At 38.0% G+C, this 21,814-nt stretch overlaps 1 protein-coding gene across 3 annotated transcripts in view; it reads left to right on the forward strand.

Moving 5' to 3' along the window:
- LOC112631551 (cytochrome P450 2C18) overlaps nt 1-21,814 on the forward strand; it is a 37,382-nt gene that overhangs the window by 7,167 nt on the left and 8,401 nt on the right. The window contains exons 4-7 of one of the 3 annotated variants that reach the window (XM_025396872.1): nt 1,479-1,639; nt 6,931-7,107; nt 16,898-17,039; nt 20,807-20,994. In XM_025396872.1, the coding sequence (XP_025252657.1) occupies nt 1,479-1,639; nt 6,931-7,107; nt 16,898-17,039; nt 20,807-20,994 (668 nt within the window). The remainder of the gene's footprint in view (nt 1-1,478; nt 1,640-6,930; nt 7,108-16,897; nt 17,040-20,806; nt 20,995-21,814) is intronic. The other 2 variants (XM_025396873.1, XM_025396874.1) reach the window with 2 other exon arrangements.

Consider the following 21,814-nt stretch of genomic DNA (forward strand, 5'->3'; position numbering starts at 1 on the left):
CTCTCTTGCTTTGGCTTTTGCCATGTGAGTGCAAGCTCCTACTTTGCCTTCTGCCATGCATCATGCTTCTGCACAGCCTGCAGAACTGCGAGCCAATTAAATCTCTTTTCTTATAAATTACCTAGTCTTAGGTATTTCTTTATAGCAATTCAAAACAGCCTAATATACTCCCCCAATTGAAGTGAAAGGAAAGATCAGAAACCAGATTTTCACTATGAATATCATGTGCATGGGCATGTACAAACACACGTGCATGTGCATGCACACACACACAGAAATCTCAAACTAATAATCCCAAATTATCCCCTGCCTTCCAGGCTAGAATAAAAGATTTTCTGAAAACTTAGTGCCCTGGCATGTTTTAGCTGAAAAGAAGCCTGGCATAGGAGCAGTTAACTAAACACAGTCCTATTATTTAATTCCCCATCATTACCACACAGCATTTTTGTTCAAGTCACTCTTAATTACATTTATGATACTCTCATGTGTAGAGTTCATTGATGATTTGATTATAACAGTTTTATTTAAAAATTGCTCACAAATAATCACTTTCCTCTATAATAATTTATTGATTTGTAAAATGATGGAATTACCTAAATGATGATCAAATTAAAAAATTTATAATAACATAAGGTATTTTTTTGGATGGCTAGATGGACCAATAACCGAGGATTCTATAAGAGGTCAGGCTTTGTTCAAATAAATTGAAGATAGTGCCCAGTGATAATAGACACAATTTCTTAGAGCCGGAAATTCTTTTTTTTTCTTTCAATATCGAAATAAGGAAACAAAAGGACTCCATTTATCAATTTAAGTTTTTCTATCTGCCCTATTTGTAATTTAGGTTTGAAATGAAAGTTTCTTATTTACTTTTATTTTAGGCAAACCAGTCTATCTTCTTATTTGTGTTAGCTTTTTTCTTGTATAACATAGATGACTTCTGCTTTTTTACATTTGTTCCATCAATCTGAATTTTCCCATACTCTTTCTCTCTTTAGTCTCCCCCTCTGCTGGTTCTACACACAGTTACTTCAACTATTCATTATATAGAAGAAGTTTTCAGGTTCCTATTTTCTCCCTTCCTCTATCAATCAATTGTCTACAAGCTTTCCAGATAAATGTTATTCCGCACTGATAACTTGAATTATTAAGTGGTTTTAAATGTGGCCTCTTTAAATTTTTTTGTTTTCTCTTCAGAATAACAGGCATCTTGGGTCAGAATTGTATAAAGAAAGGCAGTGAAGTAAATGCAGTATTTGGAAAACCATTATTAAATAGCTAGGATGGAATAATTAATTCAATATTAAGGAAAAAGTGAGGTATTAAATTTCAATATACTATAGTTTATGTTGATAAGAGAATTTCTAGGTAGATATTGGTTTAGAGTTTCTAAAATTACTTTTCCCTGTTATCCAAGACAAAGTATTTTTTTTATATATATATTTTAATGATAATTTAAAATATTTCCAATCCTTTAGCCTCACCCTGTGATCCCACTTTCATCCTGGGCTGTGCTCCCTGCAATGTGATCTGCTCTGTTATTTTCCATAATCGATTTGATTATAAAGATCAGAGATTTCTTAACTTGATGGAAAAATTCAATGAAAACCTCAGGATTCTGAGCTCCCCATGGATCCAGGTGAGATCAAGAGCTTCTCTTCCTAAGATATTATTTTTGTTATTTTATTAGACAGTTGAAAATTTTTTAAATTTTAAAAATTATGCTTTAAGTTCTGGGATACATGTGCAGAATGGGCAGATTTTTTACATAGGTATACATGTGCCATGGTGGTTTGCTGCACCCATCAACCTGTCATCTACATTAGGTATTTCTCCTAATGCTATCCCTCCCCTTACCCCCTACCACCCAACAAGCCCTGGTGTGTGATGTCCTCCTCCCTGTGCCCATGTGTTCTCATTGTTCAACTCCCACTTATGAGTGAGAACATGTAGTGTTTAGTTTTCTGTTCCTGTGTTAGTTTGCTGAGAATGATGGTTTCCAGCTTCATCCATGTCCCTGCAAAGGACGTGAACTCTCTCAGCATCTGCTTGTCTGTAAAGGATTTTATTTCCCCTTCACTTATGAAGCTTAGTTTGGCTGGATATGAAATTCTGGGTTGAAAATTCTTTTCTTTAAAAATGTTGAATATTGGCCCCTACTCTCTTCTGGCTTGTAGGGATCTGCACAAAGATCTGCTGTTAGTCTAATGGGCTTCCCTTTGTGGGTAACCTAACCTTTCTCTCTGGCTGCCCTTGACATTTTTTCTTCAATTCAACCTTGGTGCATCTGATGATTATGTGTCTTTGGGTTGCTCTTCTCCAGGAGTATCTTTGTGATGTTCTCTGTATTTCCCGAATTTGAATGTTGGCCTGTCTTGCTGGGTTGGGGAAGTTCTCCTGGATAATATCCTGAAGTATGTTTTCCAACTTGGTTCCATTCTTTTGTCACTTTCAGATACACCAATCAAACATAGGTTTGGTCTTTTCACATAGTCCCATATTTCTTGGAGGCTTTGTTCATTCCTTTTCATTCTTTTCTCTCTAATCTTGTCTTCTCACTTTATTTCATTAAGTTGATCTTCAATCTCTGATATCCTTTCTTCTGCTTGATAGATTTGGCTATTGATACTTGTGTATGCTTCGTGAAGTTCTTGTGCTTTGTTTTTCAACACCATCAGGTCATTTATGTTCTTCTCGAAACTGGTTATTCTAGTTAGCAATTCCTCTTTTTATCAAGGTCCTTAGTTTCCTTGCATTGGGTTAGAACATAATCCTTTAGCTTGGAGGAGTTTGTTATTACACATCTTCTGAAGCCTACTTCTGTCAATTTGTCAAACTCATTCTCCGTCTAGTTTTGTTCCCTTGCTGGCGAGGAGTTGTGATCCTTTGGAGGAGAAGAGGCATTCTGGTTTTTGGAATTTTCAGCCTTTTTGTGCTGGTTTTTCCTCATCTTCATGGATTTATCTACCTTTGGTCTTTGCTGTTGGTGACCTTCGAATGGAGTTTTGCGTCATCGTCCTTTTTGTTGATGTTGTTGGTATTGCTTTCTGTTTGTTAGTTTTACTTCTGTCAGGCCCTCTTCTGCAGGTCTGCTGCAGTTTGCTGGGGGTCCACTCCAGACACTGTTTGCCTGGGTATCACCAGTGGAGCCTGCAGAATAGCAAAGATTGCTGCCTGGTCCTTCCTCTGGAAGCTTCATCCCAGTGGGGCACCAGCCAGATGCCACCCAGAGCTCTCCTGTATGACATGTCTGTTGACCCCTGCTGGGAGGTGTCTCCCTGTCAGGAGGCTCAGGGTCCAGGGACCCACTTGAGGCAGTCTGTCCCTTAGCAGAGCTTGAGTGCTGTGCTGGGAGATCTGCTGCTCTCTTCAGAACCATCAGGCAGAAATGTTTAAGTCTGCTGAAGCTGTCCCCACAGCCACCCCTTCCCCCAGGTGCTCTGTCCCAGGGAGAGGCAGTTTTATCTATAGGCCCCTGACTGGGACTGCTGCCTTTCTTTCGGAGATGCCCTGCCCAGAGAGAAGTCTAGAGAGGCAGTCTGGCTACAGGGGCTTTGTGGTGCTGCGGTGGGCTCTGCCCAGACTCAACTTCTCAGAGGCTTTGTTTACACTGTGAGGGGAAAACCGCCTACTCAAACCTCAGTAATGGTGGACACCCCCCACTCCCATCAAGCTCGAGCATCCTAGGTGGACTTCAGACTGCTGTGCTGGCAGCGAGAATTTCAAGCCAGTGGATCTTAGCTTGCTCGGCCCCATAAGAGTGGGATCCTCTGAGCTAGACAACTTAGTTCCCTGGCTTCAGCCCCATTTCCAGGGGAGTGAATGGTTCTGTCTTGCTGGAATTCAGGTGCCATTGGGGTATGAAGAAAAGACTTCTGCAGCTAGCTTGGTGTCTGCCCAAACGGCCACCCAGTTTTGTGCTTGAAACCCAGGGCCTTTGTGGTGTAGGCACCTGAAGGAATCTCCTAGTTTGCGTGTCGCAAAGACCATGGGAAAAGTGTAGTATCTGGACCAGATAGCACTGTCCCTCACAGCTTCCCTTGGCTAGGGGAGGGAGTTCCCCAACCTGTTGTGCTTCCCAGGTGAGCCAATTCCCTACCCTGCTTCTGCTTGCCCTCCGTGGGCTACACCTACTGTCTAACCAGTCCCAATGAGATGAACCAGGCACCTCAGTTGGAAATGCAGAAGTCATTGGCCCTCTGCATTGGTCTCGCTGGGAGCTCCAGACTGGAGCTTTTCCTATTTGGCCATCTTGCCCCAATCCCAGTCCAAAACTTTGTATGTACCAAGCTGTGAAGTGAATGTTTGAAAACTGGAAATTTTGGATACTCTTATGTGGTAACTCTGGAAATCAGAGTCTTTCCTCTCTTTAGGGTATTTTGTTGCCTGCTATAGTTTTTGTTTGTTTGTTTGTTTTTGTTTTTTTCTTCTGAAGGCTATATCTTTCTTTAGTGACTTTTCAAAACTATTTTTGCAAATCATGTGTGGTTTCTGAAGTCTTTTCTTTAGCTTATGTTCAGATAGTTTTGACAGAAATTTTCTTAAATGTGGAGAGGCAAAAAAGAGACATAGAAAAAATATATGTATTTATATATATAAATAGCAGAAGAAAGATGGAAGGAAGTAAGGAAAGAAATGAAGGAAGGAACGAAGGAAGGAAAGAAGGAAAGGAGGGAGGGAGGCAGGCCGGTCTTTCAGATTGGTTGGAGCACTCCTTGTCATAGCCTTCACTTACTGCTTAAGTTGAGCCTGGATATCAGCCAGAGGTGAAAGTTCAGGATCTTCTCACGTTTTTCTAATTAGCCTGTCCTGCTCTGGGCATGTTGATAACTTTCTAAATTTCTTAGTATACATAGGCACTTTTGAACATCCCAGTTTTCCAAAGAAACTGTCTCTTAGCTTTTATTTTCAGGATTTTAGTGCTGTACTGTGTGCCTCAACTGTTATCATTTGCCCCAGGTAGCTTTGGGTTGTTTATTTGTCTTAGAAGGTTTTTGAGAAATGGCCATTGCTTTTCCATCCTGAATGAATTTTGAATCAGGTGAAACAAAGGTGAGTGCCTCATGTTAGCCCATGGTAGTCCTCAGACAGGTGAGAAAGAGAAATATACTTTTTTGCAAGTACGGTCTTCTGTGGTCTCTCTGGAACCAGGAACCAGGGTCCTCCACTGGGAACAGGGCTACCCTTGACAAGATCACTGCCAAGCTGATGACGGAGGTGGGACAAGAGCAAATAAACATACCACAAAGCTTATGTAGCCATAAGCCATACTATGTAGCCATAAATACTTCATCATCATGGAATACTATGTAGCCATAAAAAGGAATGAGATCATGTCCTTTCCAGGGACATGGGTGGAGCTGGAAGCCATTATCATCAGCAAACTAATGCGGGAGCAGCAAACCAAACACCGCATGTTCTTTCTTATAAGTGGGAGCTGAACAATGAGAACACATGGACACAGGGAGGGGAACAACACACACTAGGGCCTGTTGGAGGGTTGGGGATGGGAGAGCATTAGGAAAAATAGCTAATGTGTGCAGGGCTTAATACCTAGGTGATAAGTTTATAGGTGCAGCAAACTACCGTGGCATACATTTATCTATGTAACAAACCTGCACATCCAGCACATGTACCTTGGAACTTAACATAAAAATAAAAATAAAAATAAACCCACAAAGCTTTTCTACTATTTTTAAGTTGCCATTTTCTTTATTCAGCTTTCTCTTGCTTGCTGTAAACCTTTGACTGATTTCCAGAGTTCTGTTAAAGTTGATTCTGACTTTTTTGTTTGAAGTTTTGGGTGTTTTCATGGAGAGATGGGCCCTTGGAACTGTCTTTTGTGCCAATTTTGTAGGCATTATTACTCTGTGAAGTGAGTGGTTGAACACTACAGCTTGTCCATATCTTAGCATTGTGGCATTAACATCTGGGAAAGATAGATGATTTCTTTATTTTACAGACAAGAAAAGAAATGCCTGAATATAGAGCTGGAATTCAAGCTCATTAGCTAGTGTTTTTTTTTTTCCACCAAACCCCCAAATTCAGTTTCTGGCAGTACTTTGGTGACTGTCCAAAAGCACACACTCAATGGAAATCCAAGTCCCTTGTTGAAAAGCTGGCATTACTCACAGGCTTTTCCTCTAATTCACAGCTAGAGACCTCTTCATCACATTATTTGGCAAAAGGGGAGAATGTTTGGGAGCACAGATGCTACCAGGAAGTTCTGAATAGGATAAGGGTGTTTGCTGCTTCAGCAAGGCAATTAAGGTTAAGATGACAACATGATTGGGTTTTGGGGTGTATGAATCATTAAAAAATTACAGTTTTGCCCTGTGCTGAGCTAGCATGTCCCAAACTCTGTCTAAAAGATAATTGTGTGATTTATCTTAACTACTCACAGAAGTATCTTAACTACTCCGGTGTACGGGTACTTATCCATAAAATGCTGAATTACTTTTTATGGTATCTTTGTACCCCTCCCAGTTACAAAAGAGTGATTCTATTTCTGAGGCTTCCTGCTAGGAGTAGAAATAGCAGGGAACAGCTTTGTGGTCTATTTCATGTTATTCAAATTTCCTTAACCTCTGTTCTTATCTGCAAAATGGGAATTAAAGCAATTCATGTGATTCTATATTTCAAGGCTATAGAGAAAAATTAATGTAAAAATGAGATAATTGACATGAAGATATTTTAATATTCTGAAAACAATATATGAGTATAGGAAATTATCATCTTTGATCCCTTGTTGAGAATTTTCTAACTTAAATCTTTCAGTATAGAGGACTACTTTGTACGTACACTCAAATGCTCCTCTTAAAGAGGGAGACAATTTTTAAAAATTTACTTCAGTTTTAAACCAGCAGTTAACTTATGGTATATGTCTTCAATACATGTGTTTAATTTAATTAATTTTAAAAAATCTTTAAGGTCTGCAATAATTTCCCAGCTCTCATCGATTATCTCCCAGGAAGCCATAACAAAGTAGTTAAAAATTTTGCTTATGTTAAAAGTTATGTTTTGGAGAGAATAAAAGAACATCAAGAATCCCTGGACTTGGACAATCCTCGGGACTTTATTGATTGTTTCCTGATCAAAATGGAACAGGTAAAATGTTATTTGTTTGCCTACATCTTGTGGTTCATTGATTAGTTCTATAATGACTGCTTAAATGGTGAGGCAAGAAACTCTTCACGATCACTTTAAGTACTTATTGTGAGTATGGATCTGGGTGAAGCACCATGGAGAATTTATAATTGAATTGTTAAACAATTAGAATATGCGAGCAATATTTTTAGGTACTAATAATTTATCTGAGGGAAGACAATGCATGCCTCAGATGAAAGGGAAATACAAATAAGTTAGAAAATGCAAAATATATAGTCATAAATTGAAAGTGGGCATGGTCATATCGCACAGCTTATGGGAGAGTTAGGTGAAAGGCTTTAACCTAAATGGGCCTCCTGCATGTCCTGATGTTTGGTGTAAATCTTAAAATATTTACAATGAATAACGGGGCAGTCAATTTTTTGGTGTGCAGAACAGTGTGATGAGAGGTTCAGAGGTGTGTGGTGGCAAAGAGACGGAGAAGGCAGGCCTTAACTGAATGGAACCAAAAGTAAATCTGGACACATATGGAATTGGAGGTGTCTAACCTGCAGACCTGAATGCTGGCATGGAGAGTTTTGATTTGATCAGGTATATGTGTGAGCCCTAACAAGAGTGGGATGCATATAAATATTAGAGAAAATAATCCTAGGAGTTGTGTAGAAGGATATGTACAATGAGAATGGAGGTCAAAAACTTGCTACAAGACTTTTCATATCTTTGAATTTCAGCTTGCTGAAAGTGTGGGCTATAGAAACACAGATTCTGAAATAAAATCAAGTTGTCCATTTTGTCATATGGCCAAAAAATCTGTAGATATTAGTTTCAGTTAGAGGATCAGATAGGAGCCAAATGATGAATAATAGTGGTAGGGTCAATATGGAAACTGAGAAGGGTAATATAGATACCCTCAGGACACTAAGGTGCAAAGTACTCTTTGAACTGAGAAGCGGCCCAATCCAGAACAAACTGAAAAGAGTTAACTCTAGAGAAGAAAATTCTTCCTGTGAGGTCACCATTATTTTATTCAACCACTTTACAGCACTGGGTGGAAATGAAGAATCAGCCAGTAGGTGAAAATGGCACGGAGTCAAAGATGCTAATGAAGGTGACTTTCATGAAATTGCCCATGGAATGTTAGCAGGACTGCTTGAATAATGTGTTCTAGATAGAGTGAAGTGAAGAAGATGAGATACTTTGAGGAAACTGGAGAAGGGAAGAAGCAAATTATTCTTACTCTCCACCTTCTCTACTGCTAGTTCAATGGTTCTGGGATCTAATTAATTTGAGAATCTCATTAAAATGTGGACACTTTGCCAGAAAAATGAAACTGTATGAGTTATCCATTTTTGTACACATTTAGAGGGCTTTCCTTAATGCTATGAATCCTCTCCATTAATTCCAGGTTAAGGAGAATTGTAAGATCTATGGTGTTTCAGTGACCAATGGCTATGTCCTCATTACTGTATTTAAAAAGTGTGTTGTTCCTTTGACCTCACTATAATATTTAGAATCTAGCTTATTTTATTTTTATAACATTTTTATTGAGTTTAATTCACATATTGTACCCTCATACATTTTAAATACAATTCAATAGTTTTAGTATTTGTCACAGAGCTGTGCAGCCACCACCACAATCAATTTCAGAGCATTTCCATCATCCTGAAAAGAAAACCATATGCTTAACAGTCACCCCATATTTGGGTGGCTCTAGGCAATCTAATATACTTTCTGTCTCTATAGATTTGCTATTCTAGACATTTCATATACATGAAATTACACAGTATGTGGTCTTTTTTGTCTGACTTCTGTCACTTAGCATGTTTTCAAGATTCATTGACGTAGCATGTATCAGTACCTCATTCCTTTATATAGAGAAATAATATTTGGGTGTGGCTATATCGTATTTTATATTTCCATTCATTAGTTGATGGTTTTGATTGTTTCTGTTTTGGCTGTTATGAATAATGTTGGTATGGACATTTGTGTACAAGTTTTTGTGTATAGATAAGTTTTTATTTCTCTTGGGTATGTACTTGGCTGTGGAATTGCTGGATCATGCAGCAACTGTATGCTTAATCTTTGGAGAAACTGTGGCTGGATCAAAGACCTAAATGTAAGAGCTAAAAACATAAAACTCTCAGAAGAAAACCTAGGCATGAAATTTGCTGCACCATTTCGTATTCTCACTACAATGTTTTGAGGGTTCCACTTTCTCCACAACCTTGCTAATGCTTCTTATCTTTTTGATTCCAGCCATCCCAGTGGGGTGAGGTGGTTCCATGTGGTTTGGTTTGCATTTTCCTGACACCAAATAATCTTTTCTCTTGGTTATTGTTCATTTGTATTTGTCTTTGGAGAAAAATATATTCAGATCTTTTGTCCATTTTAAAATTAGGTTATTATATTTTTGAAATTATTGAGATGGAAATGTTTTTGTATATTCTAGATAAAAGTCCCTTATCAGATGTTATTTAAAGATATTTTCTCCCATTTTGTCAAGTGTCTTTCACTTTCTTAATAGTGTCTTTTGAAATACAAGTTTTTAATTTTTGTGAAATCCAATTTATTTGCTTATTTGCTTGGTTTCTTACAATTTTCTTGTCATGTTTAAGAAATGATTACTTAGTCCAATATCACAAAGATTCACCCCAAGTTTTCTTCTAATGGTTTTATAAGTTTAACTTTTACATTTGGGTCTAAGATCCATTCTGAGTCAATTTTTGGTTATAGTGTGAGGTATGGGTAGAATTTCATTCTTTGCATGTGCATATTCAGTTGTCCTAGTACCATTTGTTGAAAAGACATTCATTCCCCATTGAGTGACCATGGTACATTTGTTGAAATCAGTTAACTACAAACACAAGGATTTATTTTTACTCTCAATTCTATTTCATTGATGGCTTTCTTTATGCCAGTATGACAGTACTTTTTTTTTTTTTTTTTTTTGAGACAGGGTCTCACTCTGGTTGCCCAGGCTGTAGTGCAGTGGCATGATCTTGGCCTCTACCTCCCGTGCTCAGGTGATTCTCCCACATCAGCCTCCTGAGTAGCTGGGATTACAGGCATGTACCACTACAGCCAGCTAATTTATTGTATTTTTAGCAGAGACAGGGTTTTGCTATTTTGTCCAGGCTGGTCTCCAACTACTGGCCTCAAGCGGTCTGCCCGTCCTGGCCTCCCAGATTGCTGGGATTACAGAAGTGAACCATGCACCTAGATGATGGTAGCTTTTATGTAAGTTTTGAAATTGGAAAGTGTCAGTTCTCCAATTTTGTTCTTTCCCAAGATTGTTTTGGTTCTTAGCTATTTTGGTTATGTAAAGTTCCACATGAATTTTATAGTAATCTTGTCAATTTCTATTAAAAAGATAGCAAATATTTTGATATGGATCACTTTGAATCTGTAGATCAATTTGGGAAGTAATGCCATTTTAACAATATTAAGTCTTCCAATAGATGAACATGGGATGTCTTTCCATGTATTTAGGTCTTCTTTAATTTCTTTTAACAATGTTTTTTATCAACTAGCTTAATTTTGATAGGCTATTTGTACATAACCACTGATTTTTCAAATTCACTTAAGCAGACGGAAATATTACTATTGGTTTACAAGTGCTCTACTCTCCTTCCTGGCCTTGGTGTAATTTTGAGTTGATAAGCTTAAAAACTGTGTTAAGTTTCTAAATGTTACCAATGGGCATGATGATCTTTGTCTGGCAAGTACATCTGTTGAGAGGATTCGGTTTGTCTTGCTGTGGTTGATTACATAATATTAGGCATGCCACAGGTAACATGGAGATTATAACAACCTTATTAAATTAATGCTGTTCTAGAGGATTGAATAGGAAGAAATCATTTTTTGTATGTTAATTACTCCCTGTAATCAATATTTTAAACGGTCCCATTGTTATGGTCAATTTTGTGTTACATATTTCCCTCATCTTAAACCAGCCTTAGTTGCCTTGTGAAGTGCTTTGTTCTTCCACTCTCCATTTTATTATTAATGGCATAAACTGCAATTACTTTTTCACCAACCAAATATAAGAACTCAATTCATTCAGTCCCTTGTCCTAAGCATCTCCATTGCCCTTACTCTCTCCTTCATCCTGTATAGGTGGTTAATGTCTAAACTCTCTGTCTTCATGTCTGTAGTGTCTCTTCAATTTCTATATTCTTATTCATTGCTGTGCTTGTTTACTAGATCAAGTTGACTATTACCTCACATCTGGAATACAATAATGGCTGGCCCCACCTTGTCTTGTCAATCTGTTCTCTTTCTCCATAATCTTGGATATGCTACCATGTTATCTTTTGCACATTTCCAAGTTCATAATGAGTCTGCAGGCAATATTGAGTCTAACTAAATTCTTTTTTTTTTCTCAGACAGAGTTTTGCTCTGTTACCCAGGCTGGAATGCAGTGGCATGATTGCGGCTCACTGTAGTTTGACCTCTTAGACTCAAGTGATCCTCTCACCTCAGCCTCCCCAGTAGTTGGGACTGCAGGTGCACACCACCATGCCCAGATAATTAAAAATTTGTTTTTATAGAGATGGGATCTCACTGTGTTTGCCCAGGCTGGAGTGGACCTCCTGAACTCAAGCAAGCCTCCTGCCTCAGCCTCCCACAGTGCTGGGATTTAAGGCGTGAGCCACTGTGCCCAGTCTAAATTACTTATAATTCCTAATACAATGTAAATGGTTGTTATACTATATTTTTTAGGGAACAATGACAAGAAAAAAGTCTGTACATGTCCAATACAAACACTTTTATTTTCCGAATTTTATTCTTTTTTGTTTTAGAGGCAGAATCTTGTCCCGTTGCCCAAGCTGTTGTGCAGTGGTATGACCATAGCTCACTGCAGCCTGGAACTCCTGGGCTCAAGCAATTCTTCCACCTCAGCCTCCTAAGTATGTGGGACCACAGGTGCATGCCACCATGCCCAACTAATTTTGTTTTTTTGTAGAGAGAGGGTCTTTCCATGTTGCCTAGGCTAGTCTTGCACTTCTGGGCTCAAGCAATCCTCCCATCTTGGCCTCCCAAAGTGCTGGGATTACAGACATGAGCCACCTCTCCTGGCCTCTTTTTCCAATTTTTTTTTTTTTTTTTTTTGATTTAAGGTTGGTTGAATCAATAGATGTGATATCCATGGATAGGAAGGTGGATTGTACTCTACCATTACCTATATTCAACTGGCTGTGCAATTTATTATTTTTTAAAAGAGAGATCAGATTTTCTCCTCCATTCTAACTGAGGCTTTATAGCCTTTGACTATCATCTCCCCTTTTCCCCCAACCCCCAAGCCCTCAGACAATCAGTATTCTACTCTCTTCTATGAGTTCGGTTGTTTTAGATTCCACATATAAGTGAGAATATATGGTATTTGTTTTCCTGTTCCTGACCTGACTTATTTAACTTAGCATAATGTTCTGCAGTTCCATCCCTGTTATCACAAATAACAGAATTTCTTCATTTTTAAGACTGAATAGTATTCTATTGTGTATATATACCACATTTTCTTTATCTATTTATCTATTGATGGACACTTAGGCTGATTCTATATATTAGCTGTTGGGAATCGTGCTGCAGTTTACATGGGAGTGCAGACATCTCTTTGACATACTGATTTCAAATCTTTTGAGTAAATGTCCATAAACCAAATTGCTGGATCATGTAATTCTATTTTTAGTTTTCTGAGGAAACTTTTACTGTTTTCCATAATGGTTGCACTAACTTACATTCCCATCAACAGTGCACAAGTGTTCCCCTTTTTCCACATCTTCACCAACACTTGTTTTTTTCCTCTTTGATAATCGCCATTCTAACAGATGTGAGGTGATATCTCTTTGTGTTTTTAATTTGTAACTTTCTAATGATTAGTGATGTTGAGCATCTTTTTCATGTATCTCTTAATCATTCATATGTCTTCTTTTTAGAAATATTCAGGTGATTTGCCCATTTCTTAATTGGATTATTTATTTTCTTTCTATAGAGTTAAGTTCCATATATATGATCGTGTGTGTGTGTGTGTGTGTATATATATATATAGGTTTTTTTTGAGACAGAGTCTTACTCTGTTGCCCAGGGTGGAGTGGAGTGCAGTGGTGCAATCTTGGCTCACTGCAGCCTCTGCCTCCTCGGTTCAAGAGATTCTCCTGCCTCAGCCTCCCAAGTAGCTGGGATTAGAGGCATGCACCACTACACCTGGCTAATTTTTAAATTTTTAGTAGAGATGTGGGTTTCACCATGTTGGCCAGGCTGGTCTCGAACTCCTGACCTTGGGTGATCCTCCTGCCTTGGTCTCCCAAAGTGATGGGATTACAGGTATGAGGCACCGCTCCCAGCCCTCTTATATATTTTGGATATTAATCCCTTATTAGATATAGGGCTTACAAATACTTCTCCTAATTCATATAGGGCTTACAAATACTTCTCCTAATTCATACGTTGTCTCTTCACTCTGTTTTTCCCTTTGCTGTGCCAAGGCTTTTTAGTTTGACTTAATCCCATTTGTCTATCTTTGCTTTTGTTGCCTCTGCTTTAGGGGTAAAATCTAAACAATTATTGCTCAGATCAATGTCCTGTAGTTTTTCTTCAATCTTTTCTTCTAGTAGTTCACAGTTTCTGGTGTTATATTTAAGTCTTTAATCCATGTTGAGTTGCTTGAGTATATGGTGTGAGATAAGCGTTCAATTTTATTCTTTAGCATATGGATATACAGTTTCCTCACCATTTGTTTAAGAGATTGTCCCCTTTCCATTGTATATTCTTGGTACCTTTGTCTAAAATCAATTGTAGTTGCATGAGTTCTTTTCTGGCCCTCTATTGTATTCTGTTGGTTGATGTATCAATTTTTATGCCAGTACAATGCTATTTTAATTACTATTAATTTGTAGTACAGCTTGAAATCAGGTAATGTGATGCCTCCAGCTTTGTTCTTTCTACTAATGATTGCCTTGGCTATTTGGGTATTTTTGTGGTTCTATATGAATTTTTTTGCGATGACTTTTCCTGTATCTATGAGAGATAACATTGGAATTTTGATAGAGATTTCAATGAAATTGTAAATTGCTTTAGATAGTATAGACATTTTAACAATATCAACTCTTCCAATCCATGTATATGGTATCTCTTTTTAATTTGTGTCTTCTTCATTTTTTAATTAATATTTTATATTTTTCAGTGACTTTCACTTTTTTGGTTAAATTTACTCCTAAATACTTTATTTCTTTGATGCGATTGTAAATGGGATTGCTTTTAAAATTTCTTTTTCATATCATTTGTTGTTAGCGTGCAGAAACACTATCAATTTTTTTTTTTTTTTTTTTTTTTTTTTTTTTTTTTTTTTTTTAAGACGGAGTCTCGCTCTGTAGCCCAGGCTGGAGTGCAGTGGCCGGATCTCAGCTCACTGCAAGCTCCGCCTCCCGGGTTCACGCCATTCTCCGGCCTCAGCCTCCCGAGTAGCTGGGACTACAGGCGCCCGCCACCTCGCCCGGCTATTTTTTGTATTTCTTAGTAGAGACGGGGTTTCACCGTGTTAGCCAGGATGGTCTCGATCTCCTGACCTCGTGATCCGCCCATCTCGGCCTCCCAAAGTGCTGGGATTACAGGCTTGAGCCACCGCGCCCGGCCAACACTATCAATTTTTGTGTGTTGATTTTGTATCCTGCAACTTTACTGAATTTAATTATCAGTTCTAAGAGTTTTTTGGTGATGTGTTTAAGGTTTTCTGTATGTAAGATCATGCTATCAGCAGAGACAATTTTACTTCTTTTCTTATTTGGATGTCTTTCATTTACTTTTCTTGTCTCATGCTCTGGCTAGTACTTCCCATACTATGTTGAATTGAAGTAGTGAGAGTGGGCATCCATATCTTTTTCCTGATCTTACAGGAAAATCCTTCAACTTTCCACTATTGAATATGAGGTTAGCTGTGCACTTGTCATATATGGACTTGTGTTGAGGCTAGTTAGAAGCTCCACTGTCAGGAGCAGCAATTTACAGAACATGCTAATAAGTCTCATCTAGGCAGAAACTTGGACTTTTGAGCTTCATCCCTTTCTCTGCCCTGATCCTAGAGAATTAAACCTCTGGAAGTGCTTGTATGCCAATATAATACTGGTACTTTTTCTGGTGGTCTAGAGAGAGACTCCTGCATACTTAGCCCTCTCTGTTCCCAGAGTTGGTAAGTTAAGTGGATAGCTGTGGGGAACCTTAGAGTTAGGGTGTTAATGTGTGGTCTAAACCCTCTTTTCCCAGGGAGAAGCTGGATGTTGGGGATTCCTTCTCAATTGTATGGTGTAGTGCCTGGGTGAGGTTGGTGCTGTAGCTTTTTCTTCCCAGTCTATGTGGATATTTTTTTGTTGCCCCGTATATAGAAGTCTCTCAACTTGTTTCCGACTTTCTCTCAGAGGGAATTGATCTGTGAATGGATATTTATTTTGTGTATCCTTGGGTGGAAGGAGAGACTGGAGCCTCCTATTCTGCAATGTCACCATTGTGACACTGAGAATTCAAACCCTTGATTCTGGTTTATAATGTATTTATGTCTCTAATTTACTTATTTCTATTTCTAGCAATTAAGATCGTGTGTATACAAATAAGAAGAAAACCAATTAACATGGCTTAAACAGATAATGTGTTTATTTCACATAAAGTGTGTCATGTTGGACAGCGTAGAACTAGTACTGTAGCCCTGAAGCATCCTAGAACCAGGTGCCTGCCATTTTTGATCCCCACACTTACAACACGAACCTTCATCTTGATTATTATTATTATTTTTTTGAGACAGGATCTCTCTTTGCCATCCAAGCTGAAGAGCAGTGGCATGAACATGCTTCACTGCAGCCTTGACTTCCTGGGCTCACGTGATTCTCTGCGTCAGCCTCCCATGTAGCTGGGACCACAGATATGTGCCATTCACCTGGTTTTTTGATTTTTTTTTTTTTTTTTTGAGAAGGAGTTTTGCTCTATCACCCAGGATAGAGTGCAGTGCTGCAACCTTGGCTCACTGCAACCTCTATCTCCTGGGTTCAAGAGATTCTCGTAGCTCAGCCTCCCAAGTAGCTGAGATTACAGGCGCATGCCATCATGCCTGGCTAGTTTTTGTGTTTTTAGTAGAGACTATATTTTACCATGTTGCCCAGGCTGGTCTCAAACTCCTGACCTCAGGTGACTTGCCTGTCTTGGCCTCCCAAAGTGCTGGGATTACAGGCATGAGCCACCATGCCTGGCCAATTTTTTGATTTTTTTTTTTTTTTTTTTTTTTAAGAGCCAGGGAGTCTCACTTGTTGCCCAGACTGGTGTCAAACTCCAGGACTCAAGTGATCCTCCTGCCTCGGCATCCCAAAGTGTTGGGATTACAGGCATGAGCCACCACAGATGGCTTTGTTATGATTCTTAAATACTCGTGTTCCAAGGTGATATCTATACCACCTCTACCTTCATATATGTGTTTTGAGTAAAAAGGAGAGAGAGAAAGTACCATCAGCAGGTACCTACTTATGTGTCATAGACAAGAAATATGTTTCGTGGCCAACACAGCTTCTACTTATAAGTGAGAACATTCTATACTTGGAAATAGAATTTTTAGGCAAGCAATGGATAAGCAGGAATGGGAAATGAACTATTTTACATTCTCTGCCACACTGTGCAATTGTTGTAGTTTTAATACTGCACTCTGTAGTTTCCAAATTTCCTTATCTTTAGAACAACCTGATATATTTTGGATTTTTTGTACTTTCATATGCTGGCACACTATCAAATAATTAAATGATGAAATAATTTTTAGGAAAAGCACAATCTACAGTCTGAATTTACTATTGAAAGCTTGATAGCCACTGTAACTGATATGTTTGGAGCTGGAACAGAGACAACAAGCACCACCCTAAGATTTGGACTTCTGCTCCTGCTGAAGTACCCAGAGGTCACAGGTATGATGATACCATAGGTGAGCAGGGTGATTTTCAGAAAAGATGTTGGGAAGACACTGCTATTGTCCTCCATCTTGTTTCTCTTAGAGAAGCTTCATTATTGAAATTTCTGTGCCATTGGCTCTAAGTTGTCTAAATACGATGAAGGGGTAAGAATGAGATGAATTTGCACAACAGGGAAGAGGGACTGAGAGAGGTGAAGACAGTGTGATCACTAGCAAAAGTAATAAAACCCTGGATTTAAGTGACTAAATACTCTGAATAAAGTGTCTAGATTTCATGGGAGAGGATTTGTAGCAGGAACAGACATGATGAATTGGCCTAGGATTATATGTTGGTTTTCTTAAGAACAGACTACTTTGTTGCAATTTCTTTTTTGAAATGAGTAGAAATTTTATTTCACTAAAAACCATGTCTACAAAATTCCATTTTCCAGCAGAACAGACCACTTTGAGTAATAGATATGCTCTTTTTTTCTTTTTTTGAGATACAGTCTCGCTCTGTCGCCTAGGCTGAAGTGCAGTGGTGCAATCTTGGCTCACTGCAACCTCCGCCTCCCGGGTTCAAGTGATTCTCCTGCCTCAGCCTCCCGAGTAGCTGGGATTACAGGTGTACCCACCACACTTGGCTAATTATTTTGTATTTTTAGTAGAGACAGGGTTCCACCATGTTAGTCAGGCTGGTCTCGAACTCCTGACCTCAAATGATCCTCCCACCTCAGCCTCCAAAAGTGCTGGGATTACAGGCGTGTGCCACTGTGCCCAGCCAGGTATGCTCTTACAGATCTTCTGTTATTCTGAAAATGTAGTGTTTTAATGCTGGGACAGTAAAGACAGAGACTCTTTTTATTTTTAATTTTTATTATTGGCAATTCTTTTATGGTTGGTTTGATACCATTTTTTAATGTTTTGGGAAATTTCTATTTTTTTAGGGGTACAAGTGCAATTGTGTTCATGAATCTATTCCCTAATGGTGAAGTGTGGGCTTTTAGTGTACCCATCACCTGAATAGTGTACATTGTTCCCAATAGGTAACATTTCATCCCTCACCTCCCTCCCACCTTTCCACCTTTTGGAATCTCCAGTGTCTATTATTCCACTCTGTATGTCTCTGTGTACCCATTGTTTAGCTTCCACTTGTAAGTGAGAACGTGTGGTTTTTGACTTTCTATTTTGAGTCTTTGCACTTAGGATAATGGCCTCCAGTTCCATCCATGTTGCCACAAAAGACATGATTTCATTCTTTTACATGGCTGAGTAGTAGTGCATGGTATGAGTTTGTGTGTGTGTGTGTGTGTGTGTGACACTACTAGATGCAGATTTTTAAACCCCACACATAACTTTTTAGTTGATGTTATGAATATGCCTTGGTGAATAGTGCTGCAGTAAACATATGAATGCAGATGTCTTTTTGATAAAATGATTTCTTTTATTTTGGATAGATACCCAGTAGTGGGATTGCTGGATCAAAGGATAGTTCTATTTTTGATTCTTTGGGAAATAATATTTATTGAAGTGTATAGTGGATATTCTAGAAATTTGATGAGATAGCCTGAGAAAATCTGCGTAGTCTGGGAAGTATTATAAGCATGTAGCTGTATAATAAAGGTGTATGCTATTTAAGTAGAAAATGTGCCTGAGGAGTTTTATGATTATCAAAATTTGCACCTAGAAAAATGGTACTTGTCAATATTTTTTCTTAGGGTCAATAGTTTTATCTTTTACAAACAACATTTTTTTTTCTTCAAATTTTGTATTTATCTATGAGCAGATTCTGGCTCTGCATAGCCTATTAGCCACACATTTGTTTTTCTGGGGTCAGAATCACACTGAAATGATGTTAAATTTATTACATATGAGAATTACTCCTGTTAAAGTTAGAGTACAACCATCAAGTCTTTAACAAACTTCTGAGACACAGGGAGCAGATAGAAGGACGGTAACCAATTTGGCAGAGAGATTGAAGTTGCAACCTAAGGGTCATAAGAATTTGTGTTGCTATAGTCCCTGTAAGGCTGAGTATTCAAAAGAACCAAGACCCAAAGAACACAGAGGGAGAATGAGGCAGAAAACAGAAAATTCTCCCTGCCTAGATTCCCTCCACAACTTCATTTGTCAACTAATTGTTTTTTCCCCACAGAAAAGGGAGGTTCACTCTCTAGAGAAACTGAACCTAAGAGGCTCACTCATACACAACAGACAGAGACAGGGAAAGAGTGAGGGGTTAAGTAAGAGTCCACTTGAATTCTGAGGCCTTTAGCGCCTTTCTGCATCTTGTTCCTAAAATTCAGCAGCCAGGTGTAAACTCCTGAGAATAAGTAGCACCAGTGGAAAGACCTCCATTTTTCACCATTTAGATAGAAAATTCTTACCAAATGTCCAGCAAAGTGAATGAAATGGAAAATATTCATCCAAGACACCAGGCCATGAAATTTTAGAACATCAGAGTTAAAGGGAAAGTGATAAAAACATTCAGAGATAAATTAGTTCACCTATAAAGGATCAGGAATCAGAATGACATTAGAATTCTCAAGAGCAGCTGTCATCTTGTGTATTTTTAGATAAAGAATATTTTCAGACCTGCAAGTTGGCAAAAAAATTTTATCCTTTGTGTTTATTTTCTTAGATACTAGAGAATATTTTCCATCTAAATATCTGAAACCAAGTCAGAGGAAGTCAGGGACTGCAGGTCTCAGGAGACTTCATGTAGGAGGATGGAAGTGTCAGGGAGGCTGCTGGACACCCGGCCTAGAAAACAAATGCTTTAGAATGGACCAGGTGGATAATGGAGGTGTGAGGGAAGACATTAAGGGCAAAGAGAAGTTGATTGATTATTTGATTATTTTTAGTATTTAGAGAATTATTAGTGAGAGTTTGAAACATTTCCGAGCATTCGCAGTAATTCTAAATTGGCATAAAATTAGAATTGAAATAGATACACTTAAGTCCAAGAATATACAAAAAAGGAGACATAATTACAGCAGCCCCACTTGTGATCAATATTTATGAAATAATAATGATGTGAACATGAGTATTAACATAATACAAATGTGATATAAATACACTGGGGAAACTAGAGTAGGGGGAAGTGTGAGTGTGTGTGTGTGTTTCTGTTTGTGCGTGTGTGTCTATTTGTTATGGGTTGGTGATGGAGAAAGTACTCATCTTTCTTACCATGAAATTTTAGAAATTTTCTAAAAATAAATTTAAAAAAATCAAAAGAGAGTCATTATTTAGAAATATGAATATAAATTTCAGAAGAAACTTCTAGAATGTTTCAGCATGGCCACCTTTGTGGAGTGTGAGGATGAGAGAGAATATCATTTCAAGTTTCAAATAAACATATGCACACAATACACAAATCTGCCCATACATATAGATCTGTTAGTAGAATTAAAGTTTTAAAACATTATATATTATTCTGATACAACATTGATTTTTTTCTTTCTTCAAGAACAGTAATTTCTTGAGTTTATAATATACTAAATATTTATATTTTGAAGCATTTTATCATTTATATTTGTACTGATTATCCTGTATGCTAATCTGTAGGTGGTTACAGATTTATCTTAATACTTAGCTTGTAGCAGAGTTAGATGTATCTATAATGTAGTAATTTCTTCTCTAAGTCTAGGTGTACTTTCAGTCCTATAATTTAAGTTTATAATGATGTTGGGACCCCTTCATTATGCTTCTTGTAACCTGAATGGCTACAGCAAATGTGCCATTTTTGTCCTTTTCCATCATTTCTTACTTGTGTCTTACCAGCTAAAGTCCAGGAAGAGATTGAATGTGTGGTTGGCAGAAACCGGAGCCCCTGCATGCAGGACAGGAGTCACATGCCCTACACAGATGCTGTGGTGCACGAGATCCAGAGATACATTGACCTCATCCCCACCAACCTGCCCCATGCAGTGACCTGTGATGTTAAATTCAGAAACTACCTCATCCCTAAGGTAAGTTTGTTTCTCCTACACCTCCACGCTCTTGAAGTCCCCAGATTCGTAGTATGGTCCCAATCCTCTAACAACACATGATGAGAGAAGTGTAAAATTCATGCTTGGGGCAGCTTTCTGGACTCTGCTATTTCCGTTCCAGTTTGGTCCTATGAAGGTTTATAACAGTTCTCAGTATCTAGCAGTTTATGTCTTCCAAATTTGTTCTGCTTCTGTAATAATTTTTTTTGTGGCTATTCTCAGGTGTTTACATTTCCAAATAAATGTTTAAAGTATCAATTTGTCAATTTCCCAAAACACTGTGCTGGGATTTTTATCATGGTGACATTAAATCTTTAGATCAATTAAGAAAGAATTGAGGTCCTGACAGGTTGAATCTTTCAATTCATGGATATGATTATGCTCTTAATTTATTTGGACTTTCTTCTATTTTGTCAGTAATGTTTTGTCTTCAGTTCAGTGGCTTTCACATGTATTATATTTTTTTCTGAAATAAATGATATTTTGATGTAATTGTAAGTTGTGTATATAATATATAATAATAAATATGTAATATATAATATAAAATAAATATATATAATATTAAAAATATTTTCAAAACAGAGTCTTGCTATGTTGCACAGATTGATCTTCTGGCTCAAGAAATCCTCCACCTCATCCTCTTGAGTAGCTGGGATTAGAGATGTGTGCCACTGCACCTGGCTTTTAAATAATATACTCAAAAAAATGCCTTTTCCATTTCTTTGTTTCTGGCACATGGAAATATAATCGATTTTATTATTTTGATGATCTTACATCAAGCAAATTTACTTAGCATTGC

Source organism: Theropithecus gelada, chromosome 9, assembly GCF_003255815.1.
Source record: "Theropithecus gelada isolate Dixy chromosome 9, Tgel_1.0, whole genome shotgun sequence".
NCBI classification, from domain to species: domain Eukaryota; kingdom Metazoa; phylum Chordata; class Mammalia; order Primates; family Cercopithecidae; genus Theropithecus; species Theropithecus gelada.